Source organism: Hemiscyllium ocellatum, chromosome 40 (genome assembly GCF_020745735.1).
Source record: "Hemiscyllium ocellatum isolate sHemOce1 chromosome 40, sHemOce1.pat.X.cur, whole genome shotgun sequence".
NCBI classification, from domain to species: domain Eukaryota; kingdom Metazoa; phylum Chordata; class Chondrichthyes; order Orectolobiformes; family Hemiscylliidae; genus Hemiscyllium; species Hemiscyllium ocellatum.
In genome coordinates, this window is record NC_083440.1 from 7,400,432 (window position 1) to 7,420,196 (window position 19,765).

At 50.1% G+C, this 19,765-nt stretch overlaps 1 protein-coding gene across 4 annotated transcripts in view; it reads left to right on the forward strand.

Annotated features, from left to right (window-relative positions):
- patl1 (PAT1 homolog 1, processing body mRNA decay factor) overlaps positions 1–19,765 on the forward strand; it is a 54,171-nt gene that overhangs the window by 10,143 nt on the left and 24,263 nt on the right. For all 4 annotated transcript variants that reach the window (XM_060853414.1, XM_060853416.1, XM_060853415.1 and 1 more), the window contains exons 2-7: positions 2,955–3,057; positions 4,150–4,313; positions 4,443–4,526; positions 11,888–12,085; positions 13,497–13,604; positions 15,039–15,116. In XM_060853414.1, coding sequence (XP_060709397.1) covers positions 2,955–3,057; positions 4,150–4,313; positions 4,443–4,526; positions 11,888–12,085; positions 13,497–13,604; positions 15,039–15,116 — 735 coding nt within the window. The remainder of the gene's footprint in view (positions 1–2,954; positions 3,058–4,149; positions 4,314–4,442; positions 4,527–11,887; positions 12,086–13,496; positions 13,605–15,038; positions 15,117–19,765) is intronic.

The window sequence follows — 19,765 nt, forward strand, 5'->3', positions numbered from 1 at the left end:
ATTTTCAACGAGCCTCTAAGTCCTGGTGGTAGACGGGTCAACAAGGTTGGATCACACAGAATGCAGGGAGAGCCAGCCACTTGGATACAGTACTGGCTCGAAGGTAGCTGATGCAGGGTGATGGTGAAGGTTTGCTTTTCAGACTGGAGGCTTGTGACCAGTGGGGTGCGGCAAGGCCCCGTGCTGGGTCCACTGCTTTTCGTCATTTGTATAAATGGTTAGGAGATGCAGTTAGTAAATTTTGCAGATGACGCCAAAACTGGAGGTGTCATGGACAGCGAAGAATGTTACCTCAGGTACAACAGGACCCTGATCAGATAGGCCAATGAGCTGAGGATTTTAATTTAGATCAACGGGAGTTGCTGCCTTTTGGAAAGGCAAGTCAGAGCAGGACTTTTACACTGAATGGTGAGGTCCTCGGGAGTGTTGCTGAATAAGGAGACCTTAGAATGCACGTTTATAGTTCGTTAAAAGTGGAGTTGCAGACAGACAGGATAGTTAAGAAGGTGTTTTGTGTGCTTTCCTTTATTGGTCAATGCATTGAGTAGGGGAGTTGGTGGGTCCTATAATGGTTCTACCAAATGTTAGTTTGGCCACTTTTGGAATACTGCATGTGATTCTGGCCTCCCTCCCGTAGACACGATTTTGTGAAACTTGAAAGGGTTCAGAAAAGATTTCCAAGAATGTTGCCCGGATTGGGAGGGTTTGAGCTATAGGGAGAGATTAAATAGGCTGGCGCTGTTTTGCCTGGAGCATTGGAGGCTGAGAGGTGACCTTACGGGGGTTTGTAAAATCATGAGGGGTGAATAACCGAGATCTTTTCCCTAGGGTAGGGGAGTACAAAACTATAGGGTTGCAGAGGTTTAAGGTGCAAGGGGAAAGATGTGAAAGGGACCTCCGGAGCAACATTTTCACACAGAGCGTGGTGTGTGTATAGAATGAGTTGCCAGAGGACGTGGAGGAGGCTGGCATGATTATAACATTTAAAAGGCATCTGGATGGGCTTAGAAAGATGTCCTATAATGGTTCTACCGAATGTTAGTTTGGCCACTTTTGGAGGACTGCATGTGATTCTGGCCTCCCTCCCGTAGACAGGATTTTGTGAAACTTGAAAAGAACATGCTGGCAAATGGGACTAGATTAGTTTCGCACATCTGGTTGGTGTGGACAAGTTGAACCGAAGGGTCTGTTTCCGTGCGATATATCTCCGTGTCTCGATGACCCTGAAATTCTCTACCCAAGAGGACTTCAAGATTCACCATCCACTTCCAGTCATACAGTGCGGAAACAGGCATTTTAGTACAACTTGTCCATGTTGACCCTGTTTCTTAAACTGAACTCGTCCCACTTGCCTGTGTTTGGCCCACATGTCTCTAAATGTTTGCTATTCATGTACCTATCCAGTGTCCATTAAATATTGTAACTGTACTTGGGGATGAACCATCCTATGTGTGAAAAAGTTGTCACTCAGGTCCATTTTAAATCTTTCTCCTCAAACCTTAAATATATGTCCCCTCGGGAAGAAGACCTTTACTATTCACCTTAGCTGTGCCCATCATGATTTTATAAACCTCTATAAGCTCAACCTCCTATGCTCTAGTAGAAAAGGAAATACTCTCAGCCTATCCTTATAATTCTAACCCTCTGTTCCCAGCAACGTTCTGGTAAATCTCATCTGAAACCTCCTCAGCTTAATATGCTTTCCTTTATTGGTCAGAGTATTGAGTACAGGAGTGGGGAGGTCATGTTGCAGTTGTACAGGACGTCGGTTAGGCCACTGTTTGAATATTGCATGTAATTCTGGTCTCCTTCCTATCGGAAAGATGTTGTGAAATTTGAAAGGGTTCAGAAAAGATCTACAAGGATGTTGCCAGGGTTGGAGGATCTGAGCTACAGGGAGAGGCTGAACAGGCTGGGGCTGTTTTCCCGGAGCGTCGGAGGCTGAGGGGCGACCTTATGGAGGTTTACAAAATCATGAGGGGCATGGATAGGGTAAATAGACAAAGTCTTTTCCCTGGGGTCAGGGAGTCCAGAGGGCATAGGTTTAGGGTGAGAGGGGAAAGATATACAAGAGACCTAAGGGGCAACTTTTTCATGCCGAGGGTGGTACATGTATGGAATGAGCTGCCAGAGGATGTGGTGGAGGCTGGTACAATTGCAACATTTAAGAGGCATCTGGATGGGGACATGAATAGGAAGGGTTTGGAGGGATATGGGCCGGGTGCTGGCAGATGGGACTGGATTGGGTTGGGATATCTGTTCGGCATGGACGGGTTGGACCGAAGGGTTTATTTCCATGCTGTACATCTCTATGACTCTATAACTGGACACAGTACTCCAGAAGAGACCTCACCGATGTCCTGTGCAACTCCTATGTGCCAAGGTCTGAGCAATGAAGGCAAGTGTGCGAAATGCCGCCTTAACCATCTTATTTATCTGTGTCACAAACTTCAAAGAATTATGTACTTAAAGCCTGAGGTCTATTGGTTCTGTGACGCAACCCAAGGCCCGACTTTTAATTGTATAAGTCCTGCCCTCGTTAGTTTTACCAAAATGCAGCACCTTGTTTTTAATCAAGTTAAGCTCCCTCTGTCACTCTTCACCCCATTGACCCGATTGATCAAGATCTCTTTGTAACCTTTGCTAACCTTGAGCATTTCCTCTTCTGGTAGTGTGGCCTGTTTTCAAAACATCGTCAGGTATTTATTTACTAAGGACCTTCCAAGTCGTGTCAGTGCTAAACAGCTTGCCACTTTTTCTGAGACTCTGTGCCCTGCTTCTAGACCCCGCTTTCTGCCAGGGGAATGTCCCATCTGCAACTTCGCCTCCGTGCTTTGTTGGACCCACCTCTTATTTTTCCAAACCCTCGGGGATGCAGGCCCAGTCTTGCCACTTCCTGAGGGCATTTCCAAGCCTGGCCTGGCCAATTAATGATGTGCGTCTTGTCCTTTCAGTCCCTCGATGACAGCCCGATCGAGGAAGATGAAGAAGCTCTCCAAGAGGAAGACCACGATATCGACCAGTTCAATGACGACACGTTCGGGCCTGGTGCGGTCGGTAAGTCATGGCCTGGGAGGTTTGTTCAAATGCCCCCTCAGCATTCATTGGCAGATATTCCATTCTTGTCTGCCTTGTCCATCTGACGCTCACTGGGGTCTGGCTGCTGGTCCCATTGTGACAGCTTGAACAGTAGTTGCATGTCAGAACTCTGTGCTGTGAGGCTGTTTTCAGGGATGCTGAGCTGCTGCTGCTGGAGGACCACCAACTCAGTGGTCCGCACAAATTCACCAGCTGGAAGCTTGTGCGTTGTCTGCTTTTTCTCCAAGTTTCCCCACATCAGAGTGTTGCCAGACAGGCGCATTGCAATGACCAGGTCTTGAGGGCGGCACAGTGGCACAGTGGTTAGCACTGCTGCCTCACAGCGCCAGAGACCTGGGTTCAATTCCCGACTCAGGCAACTGTCTGTGTGGAGTTTGCACGTTCTCCCCGTGTCTGCGTGGGTTTCCTCCGGGTGCTCCAGTTTCCTCCCACAGTCCAAAGATGTGCGGGTTAGGTGAATTGGCCATGCTAAATTGCCCGTAGTGTTAGGTAAGGGGTAAATGTAGGGGTATGGGTGGGTTGCGCTTCGGCGGGTCGGTGTGGACTTGTTGGGCCGAAGGGCCTGTTTCCATACTGTAAGTAATCCAATCTAAACCATTTCGCTGAGCTCTAAATGGTCACGGCACAGTATGGAAAAGCTAACATGTAAGGTTTTTCATCTTAAGTTGCCCCTTAGCTCTCAAACCCTCTTGGGGAAGTATGCTTGTTATTAAGTGTAATGTAATTATATTGAAGCACTGAAGTGTGCTCAGTGTAGAAATGCTGACCGCTGTTGTTCATCATGCAGTGCCCCATTTGAATTGACTTGGAATAAGCCCTTGGGTATGTTGTATAAAAGTTATGTTTCAGAAAATCAACTCGACATCACAATCGAGGAGATCTCTGACTGTCAGTACAGTGGCTGTGTGTTACGGGTGACTGTCTATGGGCGGAGGGTCTGTGGTGAATTGGGAGGTTTGCGCGCGTGTTTGGATCGCTGCTGAACGACGTCATTGCCTGGGAAAGAGAGCCAAACTCCGTCTGACTCTCTCTTGAATTTTGGCTTGGCAGAAGACTGGGAGGAGCAGCATGATGGCCTGGCTGAACCGACAGGGGACCCAGATGACCTGTTGAAGGAGAGCAACTTGGCGGAGAGCATCAGCAAGCTGGTCATTGACAGTGACCTGGAGGACCCAGCCATCATGAGGGCAGTGCCATCTAACCCTCCGCTGCAGGTGAGTCCAGCCCAGCCTGTCCCCTACAGCGCCAGCTCCCGACACCTCAGGCTGGTGTCTTCGAGATACTTGTTGTCTGATCCCTACCTGTTTAAAACTCTCTCACTGACTCCTACATCTTGCTCACAGGCACCCCCTCGACCGAACCCCAGCATGTGGGAAGGGCCCATGGTGTTCGGTGGAATCGGAAATCCTTTCCTCTCCCACTTGGAGGTAAGTCAGATCACTTATTGTTTACTTCACCTTGATCACTGCGAAGTGAACTTTACTGCTCCCTGCTTTATTAACAGAATCAAAACTTGTTCCGTGTTACCGAACGAGGTGTTGCATTTTCCTGTGCGTCTTTAGCTCTTCTGCTTATTTACAGGGTGTGTGTGTGTGTGTGTGTGTGTGTGTGTGTGTGTGTGTGTGTGTGTGTGTGTGTCACACTAGCTCATCTTTATAAAATAGGAGGTACAATTCAGAAGGGGTGTAGGAGCAAAAGGACCCAGGGAGTATGTGTACCCAGATCCTCGGGGAGATGATGGCCCAGTTATATTAGCACTGGACTCTTAATCCAGAGACTCGGGTAGTATTCTGGGGATCTGGGTCCGAATCCCTCCATCATGGAATTGAGATTCACTGAAAATCTGGAGTTGACAGTCTGGTATCAATTATCAGAAGAACCCATCTCGTTCACTCGTGTCCTTCAGGGAAGGAAATCTGCTGTCCTTCCTTGGTCTGGCCTACATGTGACTCCAGACCCACAGCAACGTGGCTGTCTCTTAACTGCCCTCTCAGGGATGGGCAATAAATGCTGGCCCAGCCAGTAATGCCTCCATCCCACGAGCAGCAAGTGAAGCAGACAGGGTTTGTGACACTATTAATAGGAGCATTGAGAATAATAGAGAGACCTGATGGTGCAGATAGATGAAACATTAAAGGTGGCACGGGATGAAAAAAATTGTTAATTCAAATCGACAGAGTAAGCATTGGGGACTCTTTTCAGGAAGAGCGGAATGGAAAAGCTGTCAACACAGAGGTTGGCTGAACTTCGCTCAAGCAAGCTGTGGTCTTATTAGATTAGATTAGATTACTTACAGTGTGGAAACAGGCCCTTCGGCCCAACAAGTCCACACCGCCCCACCGAAGTGCAACCCACCCATACCCCTACATTTACCCCTTACCTAACACTACGGGCAATTTAGCATGGCCAATTCACCTGACCCGCACATCTTTGTGACTGTGGGAGGAAACGGGAGCACCCGGAGGAAACCCACGCAGACACGGGGAGAACGTGCAAACTCCACACAGTCAGTCGCCTGAGTCGGGAATTGAACCCGGGTCTCGAGTGCTGTGAGACAGCAGTGCTAACCACCGTCTCTTTATTGATTGGTGCAGCAGGCGTGAGAGGCGAAATGGTCTGGTGTTGTTCAAGACAGACTGCCCGCACCCCTTCCATTCTGTGTTACTGAACCCCTCGTGTTCACAAGCCAAGGTCCTGGCTTTGGTTTTCTGGAGCAAGAAGGTGTCCTGAAATCTTTCCGACAGAAGGCATGTGGTCAGTGCTGGGACTGGCCATTCCACTCCAGTGTTGCCAGTTGGTTTTGACGTGTCACAGGAGAAACTGCCGTCCCTGGAGACCAGTGAGAATCTGGAACTCGCTCCCACAGTCCACGGTTGATGTGAACGGTGTCGCAGTATCTAAGGATGAGCAGAGTAGTGAGAAAGGGCTGAGAAGATCTTCTGCTGATGTGAGGGTGGGTGGGGGGCCTGGTGAGGAAGGCAGACACCAGTGCAGACTAGTTGAGGCAGGCGGCTGGTTCTTGTGCTGCGTGCTCTCTTTGACCGTAGTTCGTGTGTTGAACCGGTCAGAGATTTCCTCAAACAAACACAGAAATTACTGGAAAAGCTCAGCAGGTCAGGCAGCATCTGTGAAGAGAAATCAGAGTTAACAATGACCCCCATCTTCAGAAATTAAAAGTTGACTTTTTTTTAATACTGAGACAATTCAGGGAATTCCCTTCTCAATATTGGAATGACCAAAGAACCTGCACAGCTCCACAGCAGCCCCTTCCCCAAGCCCATACAGCAAGTAATTAATTAATCAATGACAAGGACTCTCCTGAAAACACTCACAGACCTCTGGGACATCCCCTCTCCTCTTTAATGATTAGGACATGTGCAGTAGCCTCCCCCGAAAATCTGAATGTGCTTTCAAGGACTCTGTCCCCACAACCAGGACGCGAAGACGTCAGAGTCAGAATCATACAGCATGGAAACAGACCCTTCCATCCAACCTGTCCATGCCAACCACAATCCCACCTGCCTGTGTTTGGCCCATAGCTGTCCAAACATTCCTCATTCATGTACTTATCCAAATGTCTTTTCAAAGCTGTAACTCTACCCGCATTCGCCACTTGCTCAGCAAGTTCGTTCCGCACGCGAGCCACTGTGTGTTTTAACAAAAAACAAAATTGTTGTTTTAAAATCTTTCTCCTCGCACCTGAAAAAGATGTCCCCTAGTCTTCAAACCCTCCATCCGAGGGAAAAGGCTCCTGCTGCTCACCTGATCTAAACCCCCTGTGATTTTATAAACCTCTCCACGGTCACCCCTCAACCTCCGACGCTCCTGTGAAAGAATTCCAGCTTATCTAGCCTCTTGTTATGACCCTCCACGCCTGGCAGCGTCCTGGTAAATCTGTGCTGAACTGAGATAACAAGAATCCAGAGAAAGTATCTTCCTGTTAGGGTGAAAAGGAAGGCTGGTAGGTATAGGGAATGCTGGATAACTAAAGAAATTGAGGGTTTGGTTAAGTAAAAGAAGGAAGCATATGTCAGGATAGATGGAGTGAATCCGGAGAAGAGTATAAAGAAATTCGGAGAATACTTAAGAGGGAAATCAGGAGGGCAAAACGGGGACATGAGATAGCTTTGGGATATAGAATTAAGGAGAATCCAAAGGTTTTTACAAATACCTTAAGGACAAAAGGGTAACGAGGGAGAGAATAGGGTCCCTCAAAGATCAAGGAGAAGAAAGTGAGGGCTGGAGATCAGAGCTGAAAATGTGTTGCTGGAAAAGCGCAGCATGTCAGGCAGCATCCAAGGAGCAGGAGAATCGACGTTTCGGGCATGAGCCCTTCTTCAGGAATGAGGAACGTGTGTCCAGCAGGCTAAGATAAAAGGTAGGGAGGAGGGACTTGGGGACGGGCGTTGGAAATGTGATAGGTGGAAGGAGGTCAAGTTGAGGGTGATAGGCCGGAGTGGGGTGGGGGCGGAGAGGTCAGAAAGAAGATTGCAGGTTAGGAAGGTGGTGCTGAGTTCAAGGGATTTGACTGAGACAAGGTGGGGGGAGGGGAAATGAGGAAACTGGAGAAATCTGAGTTCATCCCTTGTGGTTGGAGGGTTCCTCGGCGGAAGATGAGGCGCTCTTCCTCCAGCCGTCGTGTTGCTATGGTCTGGCGATGGAGGAGTCCAAGGACCTGCATGTCCTTGGTGGAGTGGGAGGGGGAGTTGAAGTGTTGAGCCACGGGGTGGTTGGGTTGGTTGGTTCGGGTGTCACAGAGGTGTTCTCTGAAACGTTCTGCAAGTAGGCGGCCTGTCTCCCCAATATAGAGGTGGCCACATCAGGTGCAGCGGCTGCAGTAAATGATGTGTGTGGAGGTGCAGGTGAATTTGTGGTGGATATGGAAGGATCCTTTGGGGCCTTGGAAGGAAGTAAGGGAGGAGGTGTGGGCGCAAGTTTTGCATTTCTTGCGGTTACAGGGGAAGGTGCCGGGAGTGGAGGTTGGGTTGGTGGAGGGCATGGACCTGACGAGGGAGTCACGAAGGGAGTGGTCTTTCCAGAACGCTGATAGGGGAGGGGAGGGAAATATATCTCTGGTGATGGGGTCTGTTTGGAGGTGGTGGAAATGACGACGGATGATACGATGCAGATGGAGGTTGGTGGGGTGGTAGGTGAGGACCAGTGGGGTTCTGTCCTGGTGGCGATTGGAGGGGCGGGGCTCAAGGGCGGAGGAGATGCGGTGGAGGGCATCGTCGACCACGTCTGGGGGGAAATTGAGATCTTTGAAGAAGGAGGCCATCTGGGTTGTACGGTATTGGAACTGGTCCTCCTGGGAGCAGATGCGGCAGAGACGAAGGAATTGGGAATATGGATGGCGTTTTTACAGGGGGTAGGGCGGGAGGGGGTGTAGTCTAGGTAGCTGTGGGAGTCGGTTTATAGTAAATGTCCGTGTTGATTCGGTCGCCCGAGATAGAAATGGAAAGGCCGAGGAAGGGGAGGGAGGAGTCTGAGACGATCCAGGTAAATTTGAGGTTGGGGTGGAAGGTGTTAGTAAAGTGGATGAACTGTTCCACCTCCTCGTGGGAGCACGAGGCAGCGCCGATACAGTCATCGATGTAGCGGAGGAAAAGGTGGGGGGTGGTGCCAGTGTAGCTACGGAAGATGGACTGGCACAGATGGGGCCCATGCAGGTGCCCATGGCTGCTCCTTTGGTTTGGAGGAAGTGGGAGGATTGGAAAGAGAAGTTATTCAGGGTGAGGACCAGTTCAGTCAGTCGATGGAGGGTGTCAGTAGAAGGGTACTGGTTGGTACGGCAGGAAAGGAAGAAGCGGAGTGCTTTGAGTCGTTCATGATGTGGGATGGAGGTGTACAGGGACTGGATGTCCATGGTGAAGATCCGGGGACATCCAGTCCCTCTACACCTCCATCCCCCATCACGAAGGACTCAAAGCCCTCCGCTTCTTCCTTTCCCGCCGCACCAACCAGTACCCTGTCCCTCCTCCCTTCCTTTTATCTTAGCCTGCTGGACACACTTTCCTCATTCCTGATGAAGGGCTCATGCCCGAAGCGTCAATTTTCCTGCTCCTTGGATGCTGCCTGGCCTGCTGCGCTTTTCCAGCAACACATTTTCACCCCTTAACGATCAGCAAGGCAGCCTTTGTGTGGAGCCACAGAAAATGGGGCAGATACTAAATAAATATTTTGCATCAGTATTTACTGTGGAAAAGGATATGGAAGATATAGATTATAGGGAAATAGATGGTGACATCTTGCAAAACGTCCAGATTGCAGAGGAGGAAGCACTTGATGTATTGAAATGGTTAAGGGTGGATAAATCCCCAGGAGCTGATCAGGTGTACCCGAGAACTCTGTGGGAAGCTAGAGAAGTGATTGCTGGGCCTCTTGCTGAGATATTTGTATCATCGATAGTCACAGGTGAGGTGCCGGAAGACTGGAGGTTGGCAAACATGGTGCCACTGTTTAAGAAGGGTGGTAAAGACAAGCCAGGGAACTATAGACCGGTGGGCAAGTAGCTGGAGGGAATCCTGAGGGACAGGATGTGCATATGTTTGGAAAGGCAAGGACTGATTCGGGATAGTCAACATGGCTTTGTGCGTGGGAACTCATGTCTCCCAAACTTGACTTCAGTTTTTTGAAGATACAACAAAGAGGATTGATGAGGGCAGAGCAGTAGATGTGATCTATATGGACTTCAGTAAGGCGTTCGACAAGGTTCCCCATGGGAAACTGATTAGCAAGGTTAGATCTCATGGAATACAGGGAGAACTAGCCATTTGGATACGGAACTGGCTCAAAGGTAGAAGACAGAGGGTGGTGGTGGAGGGTTATTTTTCAGATTTGAGGCCTGTGACCAGTGGAGTGCCACAAGGATCGGTGCTGGGTCCTCTACTTTTTGTCATTTACATAAATGATTTGGATGTGAGCATAAGAGGTACAGTTAGTAAGTTTGCAGATGACATCAAAATTGGAGGTGTAGTGGACAGCGAAGAGGGTTCCCTCAGATTACAACAGGATCTGGACCAGATGGGCCAATGGGCTGAGAAGTGGCAGATGGAGTTTCATTCAGATAAATGCAAGGTGCTGCATTTTGGGAAAGCAAATCTTAGCAGGACTCATACACTTAATGGTAAGGTCCGAGGGAGTGTTGCTGAACAAAGAGACCTTGGAGTGCAGGTTCATAGCTCCTTGAAAGTGGAGTTGCAGGTAGATAGGATAGTGAGGAAGGCGTTTAGTATGCTTTCCTTTATTGGTCAGAGTATTGAATACAGGAGTTGGGAGGTCATGTTGCGGCTGTACAGGACATTGGTTAGGCCACTGTTGGAATATTGCGTGCAAATGTGGTCTCCTTCCTATCGGAAAGATATTGTGAAACTTGAAAGGGTTCAGAAAAGATTTACAAGGATGTTGCCAGGGTTGGAGAATTTGAGCTACAGGGAGGGGCTGAACAGGCTGGGGCTGTTTTCCTTGGAGCATCGGAGGCTGAGGGGTGACCTTATAGAAGTTTACAAAATTATGAGGAGCATGGATAGGGTAAGTAGGCAAAGTCTTTTCCCTGGGGTGGTGGAGTCCAGAACTAGAGGGGCATAGGTTTAGGGTGAGAGGGAAAAGATATAAAAGGTACTCAAGTAGCAGCATTTTCACCCAGAGGGTGGTACGGGTATGGAATGAGCTGCCAGAGGAAATAGTGGAGGCTGGTACAATTGCAACATTTAAAAGGCCTTTGGATGGGTATATGAATAGGAAGGGTTTGGAGGGATATGGGCCGGGTGCTGGCAGGAGGAACTGGATTGGGTTGGGATATCTGGTCGCGTAGACAGGTCGGGCCAATGGGTCTATTTCCATGCTGTACATCTCTATGACTCAATGACTCTCCAGCTTGATAGTATCCTTCCGGTAACAGGGAGAGAACGTCTTTTGTCACTGTGAAGCAGTGGGGGCAGTCACTTCCTGCAGATGCTCACATGCTGTGTCAGAGGTTGAGCTATGGTAAAAGGCCTTCTTGCAGCCAGTTGCCAGCGTCACACCCGGTTAATGGCACTGTCGCTCCAGGTTTACCCTGGATAATTTGCAAAGGTAGCAGCCGACAGAATGCCACCAAGGTGGGGTTTGGCCAGAGGTCGGGTATTGTTATATTGAATGGTGAAGCAGGCTTATGCTGACTTGCTTTTGGTCTTGTATCCTGCTGTGATGCTGAATGGCCACCAGCTGTTCCTGTTTAACAGACTGGAGAAGGAGGTGAATGGCCCGCTGTTCCCCTGTGTAACAGACTGGAGAATGGGCTAAATTGTCTCCTGCTGTTCCCCCTGTGTAACAGGCTGGAGAAGGGGCTGAATGGCCTCTTGCTGTTCCTGGGGAATGTTAGGGGTGCTGTAGTGACTGCACTGAACGTGTATCCCAAAACCTGACATGAAATTACAATACGCCAAAAAGTTAGAGTTAACAGCTGACATTGTGGTGACCGTACCCACTGTTAGTTGTCGCAACCACCCACCAGGTCACTCGTGTCCATCAGAGAAGGAAGTTGTGCCTTCTTTACCTGGTCTGACCTCCATGTGACTCCAGACCCACACTCAGTTCGAGGGCCGTTAGGGAGGGTCAACAGATCCAGGCCTTCTCACTGAAGCTGAGATCGCGTAGACAAGTTGAGAGAAAGTTGGTGAAAGGGCTGAATGGCCTCGTACTGTTGCTGCGTAGCAGGGTTAAGGGCCGAATAGTCTCCTGTGAGAGAGGTCGGAGTGTGCAGTGCGATCTGGATGAGCTGGCTCACCATCCGTTCCTCCTGCTCTAGGACGGTCGCGCTCTGTCTGGCTCCAAGGACTCCATTCTGCCCAAGAGACCAGCCTTCGGGCGTGGCGAAGAGCGGGACCTGTCAGACCGCGCCCCTCCGCCCAGGTCCTCGTCTCCCGTGATCGGGAGCCCCCCCGTGCGGACCGCCCCCATCGGAACGCCCCCCAAGCACATGAGCCACCCCACCTCCACCCAGCAGGTAGGTCTTCACAGCTTGCCAGCCCATTGACTTAACCCAGGATCCCACCCCAGGCTGTTTCAGCATTCCTCACCTTCGCTTCCATGTATCCCACAAAATCATGTTTGTCCAACCTGCCTTGTCCCTGTGGATCCACGTGGACTCCTGGTTATAAAATTCCATGTTTTTTTTGTCTCTCTTCCCATTGTTGTGCTTAACTTATTCCATGCCTCCTCCCTTTCCCCATCTCTCTCACCAATTCCAGCCTCTGCACTCCTCCCTATCTGGAACATAATTCAACAGCGACAATCTTCCTGATCACTGTCATCTCATCTAGCCTCCACAGTTATTCCTATCTCTGTACCGTCTTCCAGCCGCTGCAGCCCTCCCTATCTCTGCCACCTCCTCCAGTCCCGACATACTTCCCTACCTCTGTCACCTCTGCTGGCCCCTGCATCCCTCCCAATCCCTGTCACCTCCTTCAGCTCCTACACCCCTTCCCTGTCTGTAATCCCACCCAGCTCCTACACCCCCTCCCTATCTATAAACCCCTCCAGTCCTTCCATCCCCTCCCTCTCTGTGTAACCTCCTCCAGTCCCTGCACCTCCCCTACGTCCGTAACCTCCTTCAGCCCTTACACCCCTTCCGTATCTATGTGAACCCCTCCATCCCCTCCCTCTCTGTGTAATCCCCTTCATCCACTCCCTATCTATGTAAACCCCTCCAGTCCCTCCATCCCCTCCCTCTATGTGTAGCCTCCTCCGCCCCTACACCCCCTGCCTCTCTGTGTAACCTCCTCTAGCCCCTACACCCCCTCCCTATCTCTAACCTCCTCCAGCCCCTACACCCCCGCCTATCTGTGTAACCTCCCCCAGCTCCTACACCCCCTCCCTACCTCTGTAACCTCCTCCAGCCCCGACAAGCTGTCCTTCTCTCTGTACCTTCCTCCAGCTCCTCCATCCTCTCCCTATCTCTGTAACCCCCTCCAGCCCCTCCATCCTCTCCCTATCTCTGTAACCCCCTCCAGCCCCTCCATCCTCTCCCTATCTCTGTAACCTCCTCTAGCACCTACACCCTGTCCCTATCTCGGTAACCCCCTCCAGCCCTTATACCCCCTTCCTATCTCTGTAACCCCCTCCAGCCCCTACACCCCCTCCCTATCTCTGTAACCCACTCCCTATCTGTGTAACCCCATACACCCCCTCCCTATCTCAGTAACCCCCTCCAGCCCTTATACCCTGTCCCTATCTCGGTAACCCCCTCCAGCCCTTACACCCCCTCCCTATCTGTGTAACCCCCTCTGGCATCTATACCCCTCCCTGTTGCTGCAACTTCCCATAGCCGCTACAACTGTTCTCTCATTTGGGGTTGTTGGTTTTCCCTTTGTGCCCCTTCGGGTTAGGCTGTAACTCATGCCTTTCTGCTCTTTCAGCCATCCATCCTGTGTCCGACCCCTGTGCACGTGCGAGCTCCGATCCACCAGCGATTCTCGGCGCCCTTCAACGAGAGGATGTCACCGACCCAACTGCTGAACGTTGCGGTGAGGGCTGTGCTGGGCAGAGGAGAGAGAGGCGGCGGTGTGTGAAGGAGAGCGGCTGGGTCCATCATGGGGAGCGTGGTGCAGAGGGAGGGAGTGCACTGTGCGAGAGAGGGGATTGCAAAGTGACTGTGAGGGAAACTGAGAGAAGTTGACTTACGCTGTGGGGTGGGGGGTGCGGAAGTAAGGAAACATGCGGGAGACGAGAGGAGGTCAACATTGGAAGGGCAGCAGGGAGAAAACAGTCCAGAACGTACCGTGGGTGAGAGTGTTTGGTTAGTGCAGAGCAAGACGGAAGCTGTGGACGTGGGTTGACAAGGCGAGCGAGAGACGGAGCATTGGGATTGCTGAGCGAGAGAGTGGGGATACACAGCAGGTCAACAAGGAATCCTTCCGCTGGAAACTCAAGGAGCTTGGGGGTGACTGTACAAGGGTTGATGAAATGATGAGAGACATACATAAGGTGAACGGCAGGTATCTTTTCCCTCGGGTGGGGGATTTCAAAACTAGAGGCATGTGTTTTTAAGGTGAGAAGATTTGAAAAAAACATGAAGGGCAATTTCTTTCGTTCAGTCTGGTTAGTGTGTGCAGCGAGCTTCCAGAGAAAATGGTGCATGTAGGTAAGGTTACAATGTTTAAAAGATATTTCCTATTCACTGACTTGTGAGATGAGATGAGATTTAGATTAGATTCCCTATAGCGTGGAAACAGGCCCTTCAGCCCAACAAGTCCACACCGACCCTCCAAAGAGGAACCCACCCAGACCCATTTCCCTCTGACTCATGCACCGAATGCTGTGGGCAATTCAGCATGGCCAATTCACCTAACCCGCACATCTTTGGATTGTTGGAGGAAACCGGAGCACCCGGAGGAAACCCGGGGAGAATGTGCAAACCCCACACAGACAGTCACCCGAGGTTGGAATAGATCCTGGGACCCTGGTGCTGTGAGGCAGAAGTGCTAACCACTGAGCCACCGTGCTGCCCATTATCTAAATGTTCAGAGCGATATGGACCAAGCGTGAGACTAGTTTGGTCTTGGGTTATGGTCGGCATGGACTAGTCAGATTGAGGGTCTGTTTCTGTGCTGTGTGACTCTGAAAGCAGTTTTACTCAGAATGAAGGAACGGCGCTCCGAAAGCTAGTGTTTCCAAATAAACTGTTTGGCCTATAGCCTGGTGTTGTGTGATTTTTAACCTTCCTCAGAGAAGGTAGTGCTCAGACAACAGCAAAGGGAAGACCATGATTGCAGATTAGTGAGAAAGAACACCACAGGAAGAGGCAAGGACAGAGTGGCGTACAGTGGGAATTAGAAACACTTGGTGAGACAGTGTGGGACGTGTGGTTGGAATTGTTGAGGGGCAGTGACGAGATGGACACCTTATTGGGGTATCTGTGGACCTTGCCGTTTACTTGTCGTTTTCTCCCTGTCTTGTAGAATTCCTCACTACGTGCTCACCATTTCCAAAGCGGCGTCACCCAAGTGCTGAACCCACTTCTGCTTGGAACGGCCCAGGTAATGATGGCAGGGGAGGAATGAACGTCTCAGGGGGAGCCATGATTTCATATCTCCTTTCGCTGTTGGCTGCCGTCTTTCTGCTCAGTTCATGCCTCCTGTCTCTCACTGCTGCAGGGCTCCTGACACACAGCAAGTGTCAGTCACTCAATGTTTTTCTGATTTATGAACATGGAACATAGAACAGTACAGCACAGAACAGGCCCTCCAGCCCACGATGTTGTGCCGTCTATTGATCCTCATGTATATACCCTCAAATTTCTGTGACCATATGCATGTCTAGGAGTCTCTTAAATGTCCCCAATGACCTTGCTTCCACAACTGCTGCTGGCAATGCATTCCATGCTCTCACAACTCTCTGTGTAAAGAACCCACCTCTGACATCCCCTCTATGCTTTCCTCCATCCAGCTTAAAACTATGATCCCTCGTGTTAGCCATTTCTGCCCTGGGAAATAGTCTCTGGCTATCGACTCTATCTATGCCTCTCATTATCTTGTATACCTCAATTAGGTCCCCTCTCCTCCTCCTTTTCTCCAATGAAAAATGTCCGAGCTCAGTCAACCTCTCTTCATAAGATAAGCCCTCCAGTCCAGGCAGCATCCTGGTAAACCTCCTCTGAACCCTCTCCAAAGCATCCACATCTTTCCTATAATAGGGCGACCAGAACTGGACGCAGTATTCCAAGTGCGGTCCAACCAAAGTTTTATAGAGCTGCAACAAGATCTGACGACTCTTAAACTCAATCCCCCTGTTAATGAAAGCCAAATCACCATATGCTTTCTTAACAACCCTGTCCACTTGGGTGGCCATTTTAAGGGATCTGTGTACCTGCACACCAAGATCCCTCTGTTCCTCCACACTGCCAAGAATCCTATCCTTAATCCTGTACTCGGCTTTCAAATTCGACCTTCCAAAATGCATCACCTCGCATTTATCCAGGTTGAACTCCATCTGCCACCTTTCAGCCCATCTCTGCATCCTGTCAATGTCCCGCTGCAGCCTACAACAGCCCTCTATACTGTCAATGACACCTCCAACCTTTGTGTCATCTGCAAACTTGCTGACCCATCCTTCAATCCCCTCATCCAAGTCATTTATAAATATTACAACAGTAGAGGCCCAAGGACAGAGCCCTGTGGAACACCACTCACCACTGACTTCCAGGCAGAATATTTTCCTTCTACTACCACTCGCTGTCTTCTGTTGGCCAGCCAATTCTGTATCCAGACAGCTAAGTTCCCCTGTATCCCATTCCTCCTGACCTTCTGAATGAGCCTATGATGCGGAATCTTATGACATGCAGGTCCTTGGACTCCTCCATCGCCAGACCATAACAACACGACAGTTGGAGGAAGAGCGCCTCATCTTCTGCCTGGGAACCCTCCAACCACAAGGGATGAACTCAGATTTTTCCAGTTTCCTCATTTCCCCTCCCCCCACCTTGTCTCAGTCGAATCCCTCGAACTCAGCACCGCCCTCCTAACCTGCAATCTTCTTCCTGACCTCTCCGCCCCCACCCCACTCCGGCCTATCACCCTCACCTTGACCTCCTTCCACCTATCGCATCTCCATCGCCCCTCCCCCAAGTCCCTCCTCCCTACCTTTTATCTTAGCCTGCTGGACGCACTTTCCTCATTCCTGATGAAGGGCTTATTCCCGAAACGTCGAATTTCCTGTTCCTTGGATGCTGCCTAACCTGCTGTGCTTTTCCAGCAACACATTTTCAGCTCTGATCTCCAGCATCTGCAGACTTCACTTCCTCCCCAACTTTATGAAATGCCTTGCTGAAGTCCATATACACCACATACACAGCTCGATCCTCATCAGCTTTTCTAGTCACTATCCTCAAAGAACTTGATAAGGTTTGTGAGGCATGACCTGCCCCTCACAAAACCATGTTGACTGCATTTAATCAAGCCATGCTGTTTCAGATGGTCATAAATCCTATCCCTCAGCATCCTTTCTAACACCTTGCAGATGACAGACGTGAGACTGACTGGTCTGTAATTGCCGGGATTTTCCTATTTCCTTTCTTGAAGAGAGAAATTACATTTGCCTCTCTCCAGTCCTCAGGTACAACTCCAGTGGAGAGCGAGGATGCAAAGATCTTCGATAGTGGCGAAGCAATCACATTTCTGGTTTCCCAAAGCAGCCGAGGACAAATCTGGTCCGGGCCTGGCGACTTGTCAGTCTTAATGTTTGACAAAATTTTCAGCACATCAGCTTCCTAATCTCTATCCATTTCAGCATGCAAACCTGCTCTTCAAAGCTATCATTCACTGCAAAGTTCGTTTCTTTCGTAAAGACAGAAGCAAAAAACTCATTTAGGGCTTTCCTACCTCCTCAGACTCCACACACAAGTTCCCTGTGCTATCCCTGATCAGCCCTCCTCTTTCTTTGACCATTCTCTTATTCCTCACATAAGTGTAAAATGCCTTTGTGTTCTCTCTAATCCGTTCTGCCAAGCCTTTCCCGTGCCCCCTCCTGGCTCTCCTCAGATCATTTTTGAGCTCCTTCCTCGCCTGCCTGTAACCCTCTAGAGCTGAGCTTGACCCGAGCTTCATCCACCTTATGTAAGCTACCTTCTTCCTTTTGACGAGACTCTCCACCGCTCTCGTCATCCAAGGTTCCTTTATCTTACCCCTTCTTGCCTGTCTCAGAGGGACATATTTATTCATCACTCGCAACAACTGTTCCTTAAACAGTCTCCACATGTCTATAGTGCCTTTACCATGGAACAATTGCTCCCAGTCCATGCTTCCTAACTCATGTCTAATCCCATCATAGTTCCCTCTTCCCCAATTAAATATCCTCCCATTTTGCCTAATCCTCTCCTCCTCCATAGCTATGTAGAATGTGAGGCAGTTGTGGTCACTATCACCAAAATGCTCTCCCACCACAAGATCTGAAACCTGCCCCGGCTCGTTTCCGAGCACCAAGTCTAGAATGGCCTCTCCCCTCGTCGGCCTGTCAACGTACTGAGTTACGAAACCCGCCTGAACACACCTTACAAAAACAGCTGCATTCAAATCTTCTGCTTGAAGGAGGTTCCAATCAATATTGGGAAAGTTAAAGTCACCCATTACAATAGCCCTACTACATTCACACTTTTCCAAAATCTGCCGACCTATGCTTTCTTCCATCTCCCTGCTGCTATTGGGGGGCCTGTAGTAAACCCCTAATGTGGTGACTGCTCCCTTGCTGTTCCTAATTTCCACCCATACTGACTCGTTAGGCAGGTCTTCCTCGACAATAGAAGCTTCTGTAGCTGTGATACCCTCTCTGATGAGTAGTGCTACACCCCCTCCTCTTTCCCCCCTCCCTATTCTTTTTAAATTCTCTAAACCCTGCAACATCCAGCAACCATTCCTGCCCCCGAGAAACCCATGTCTCTGTTATGGCCACAACATCATAGCACCAGGTACTGATCCATGCTCTAAATTCGTCACTTTTATTCCTGATACTTCTTGCCTTAAAGCAAACACACTTTAACTGATCCCTTGGTTCCTTCCCAGGAAATTCCTTCCCACTAGCTGGTCTACCTCTTGCTATTGCCTCATCTGCATCAACTCTCACCTCAGGTATACAGCTCAGGTTCCTACCCCCCTGCCTTACTAGTTTAAACCCTCTCGAAGTACTCCACCCAGGACATTGGTCAGAAGATAATGGCTTCCAGCACCCCCCTGTGGTCATCAAGCCCCATATTCTCAATTATTAATCCCAGTGTCAGGTTAAAGGGACCATTGTGTCTTCTGGGTGAGTCCTAAGTGAGCACTGCTCTGTCGGAGGGTCAGTGCTGAGGGAGGTCTGCACTGTCCAACGGCCAGTGCTGAGGGAGGGCCGCAGTGTCCACGGGTCAGTGCTGAGGGAGGGTCCACTGTCCAATAGTCACTGCTGAGGGAGGGCCACACTGTCCGAGGGTCAGTGCTGAGGGAGGGCCGCGCTGTCCGAGGGTCAGTGCTGAGGGAGGGCGGCACTGTCCGAGGGTCAGTGCTGAGGGAGGGCGGCACTGTCCGAGGGTCAGTGCTGAGGGAGGGCCGCGCTGTCCGAGGGTCAGTGCTGAGGGAGGACGGCACTGTCCAAGGGTCAGTGCTGAGGGAGGGCTGCACAGTCAGAGGCTCGGTGCTAGGGGGCACTAGGTTTGTCCTGAAGGAGCTCGTTGGCTAACGCCTTTTATCCAGTTGCTATTTATTCCTTGAGGGAGCCAATAATGGCCCTGTCACAAGTGGACCAAGAGACCCGAGTGACTGTGCTGTGGACATGCGTTTAAATCTGGTGTCTGCATAGCCATGGAAATATGACCGATTCTTAAGCACTTTCTGAACTGGCTTAGTTGGCCTCTCAGTTTTATCAAACCACTATCAAAGCCAACATAAAAAGAGACTGAAATTAGACAGACCACTCTATTTCAACCTCAGTATTAGAACCTGTCCTGGCAGGACCTACAGGCGTGTCCCAAATTTGGGAGCGTTGCCTTGCAGAGATTGGTCAAGCAGCAGCCTCGTAGTCATCCTCTCTGTGTCATACTTGACAGTGTCCAAGAGATGACCGTCATAATTTTTGCACATGTGCATGAAACAGTTGGTGACTGCCCTTAAAAGCCAGCAGTTGACCAAGTATCAAGTGTCTGTGTACCTGTGCGTTAAAA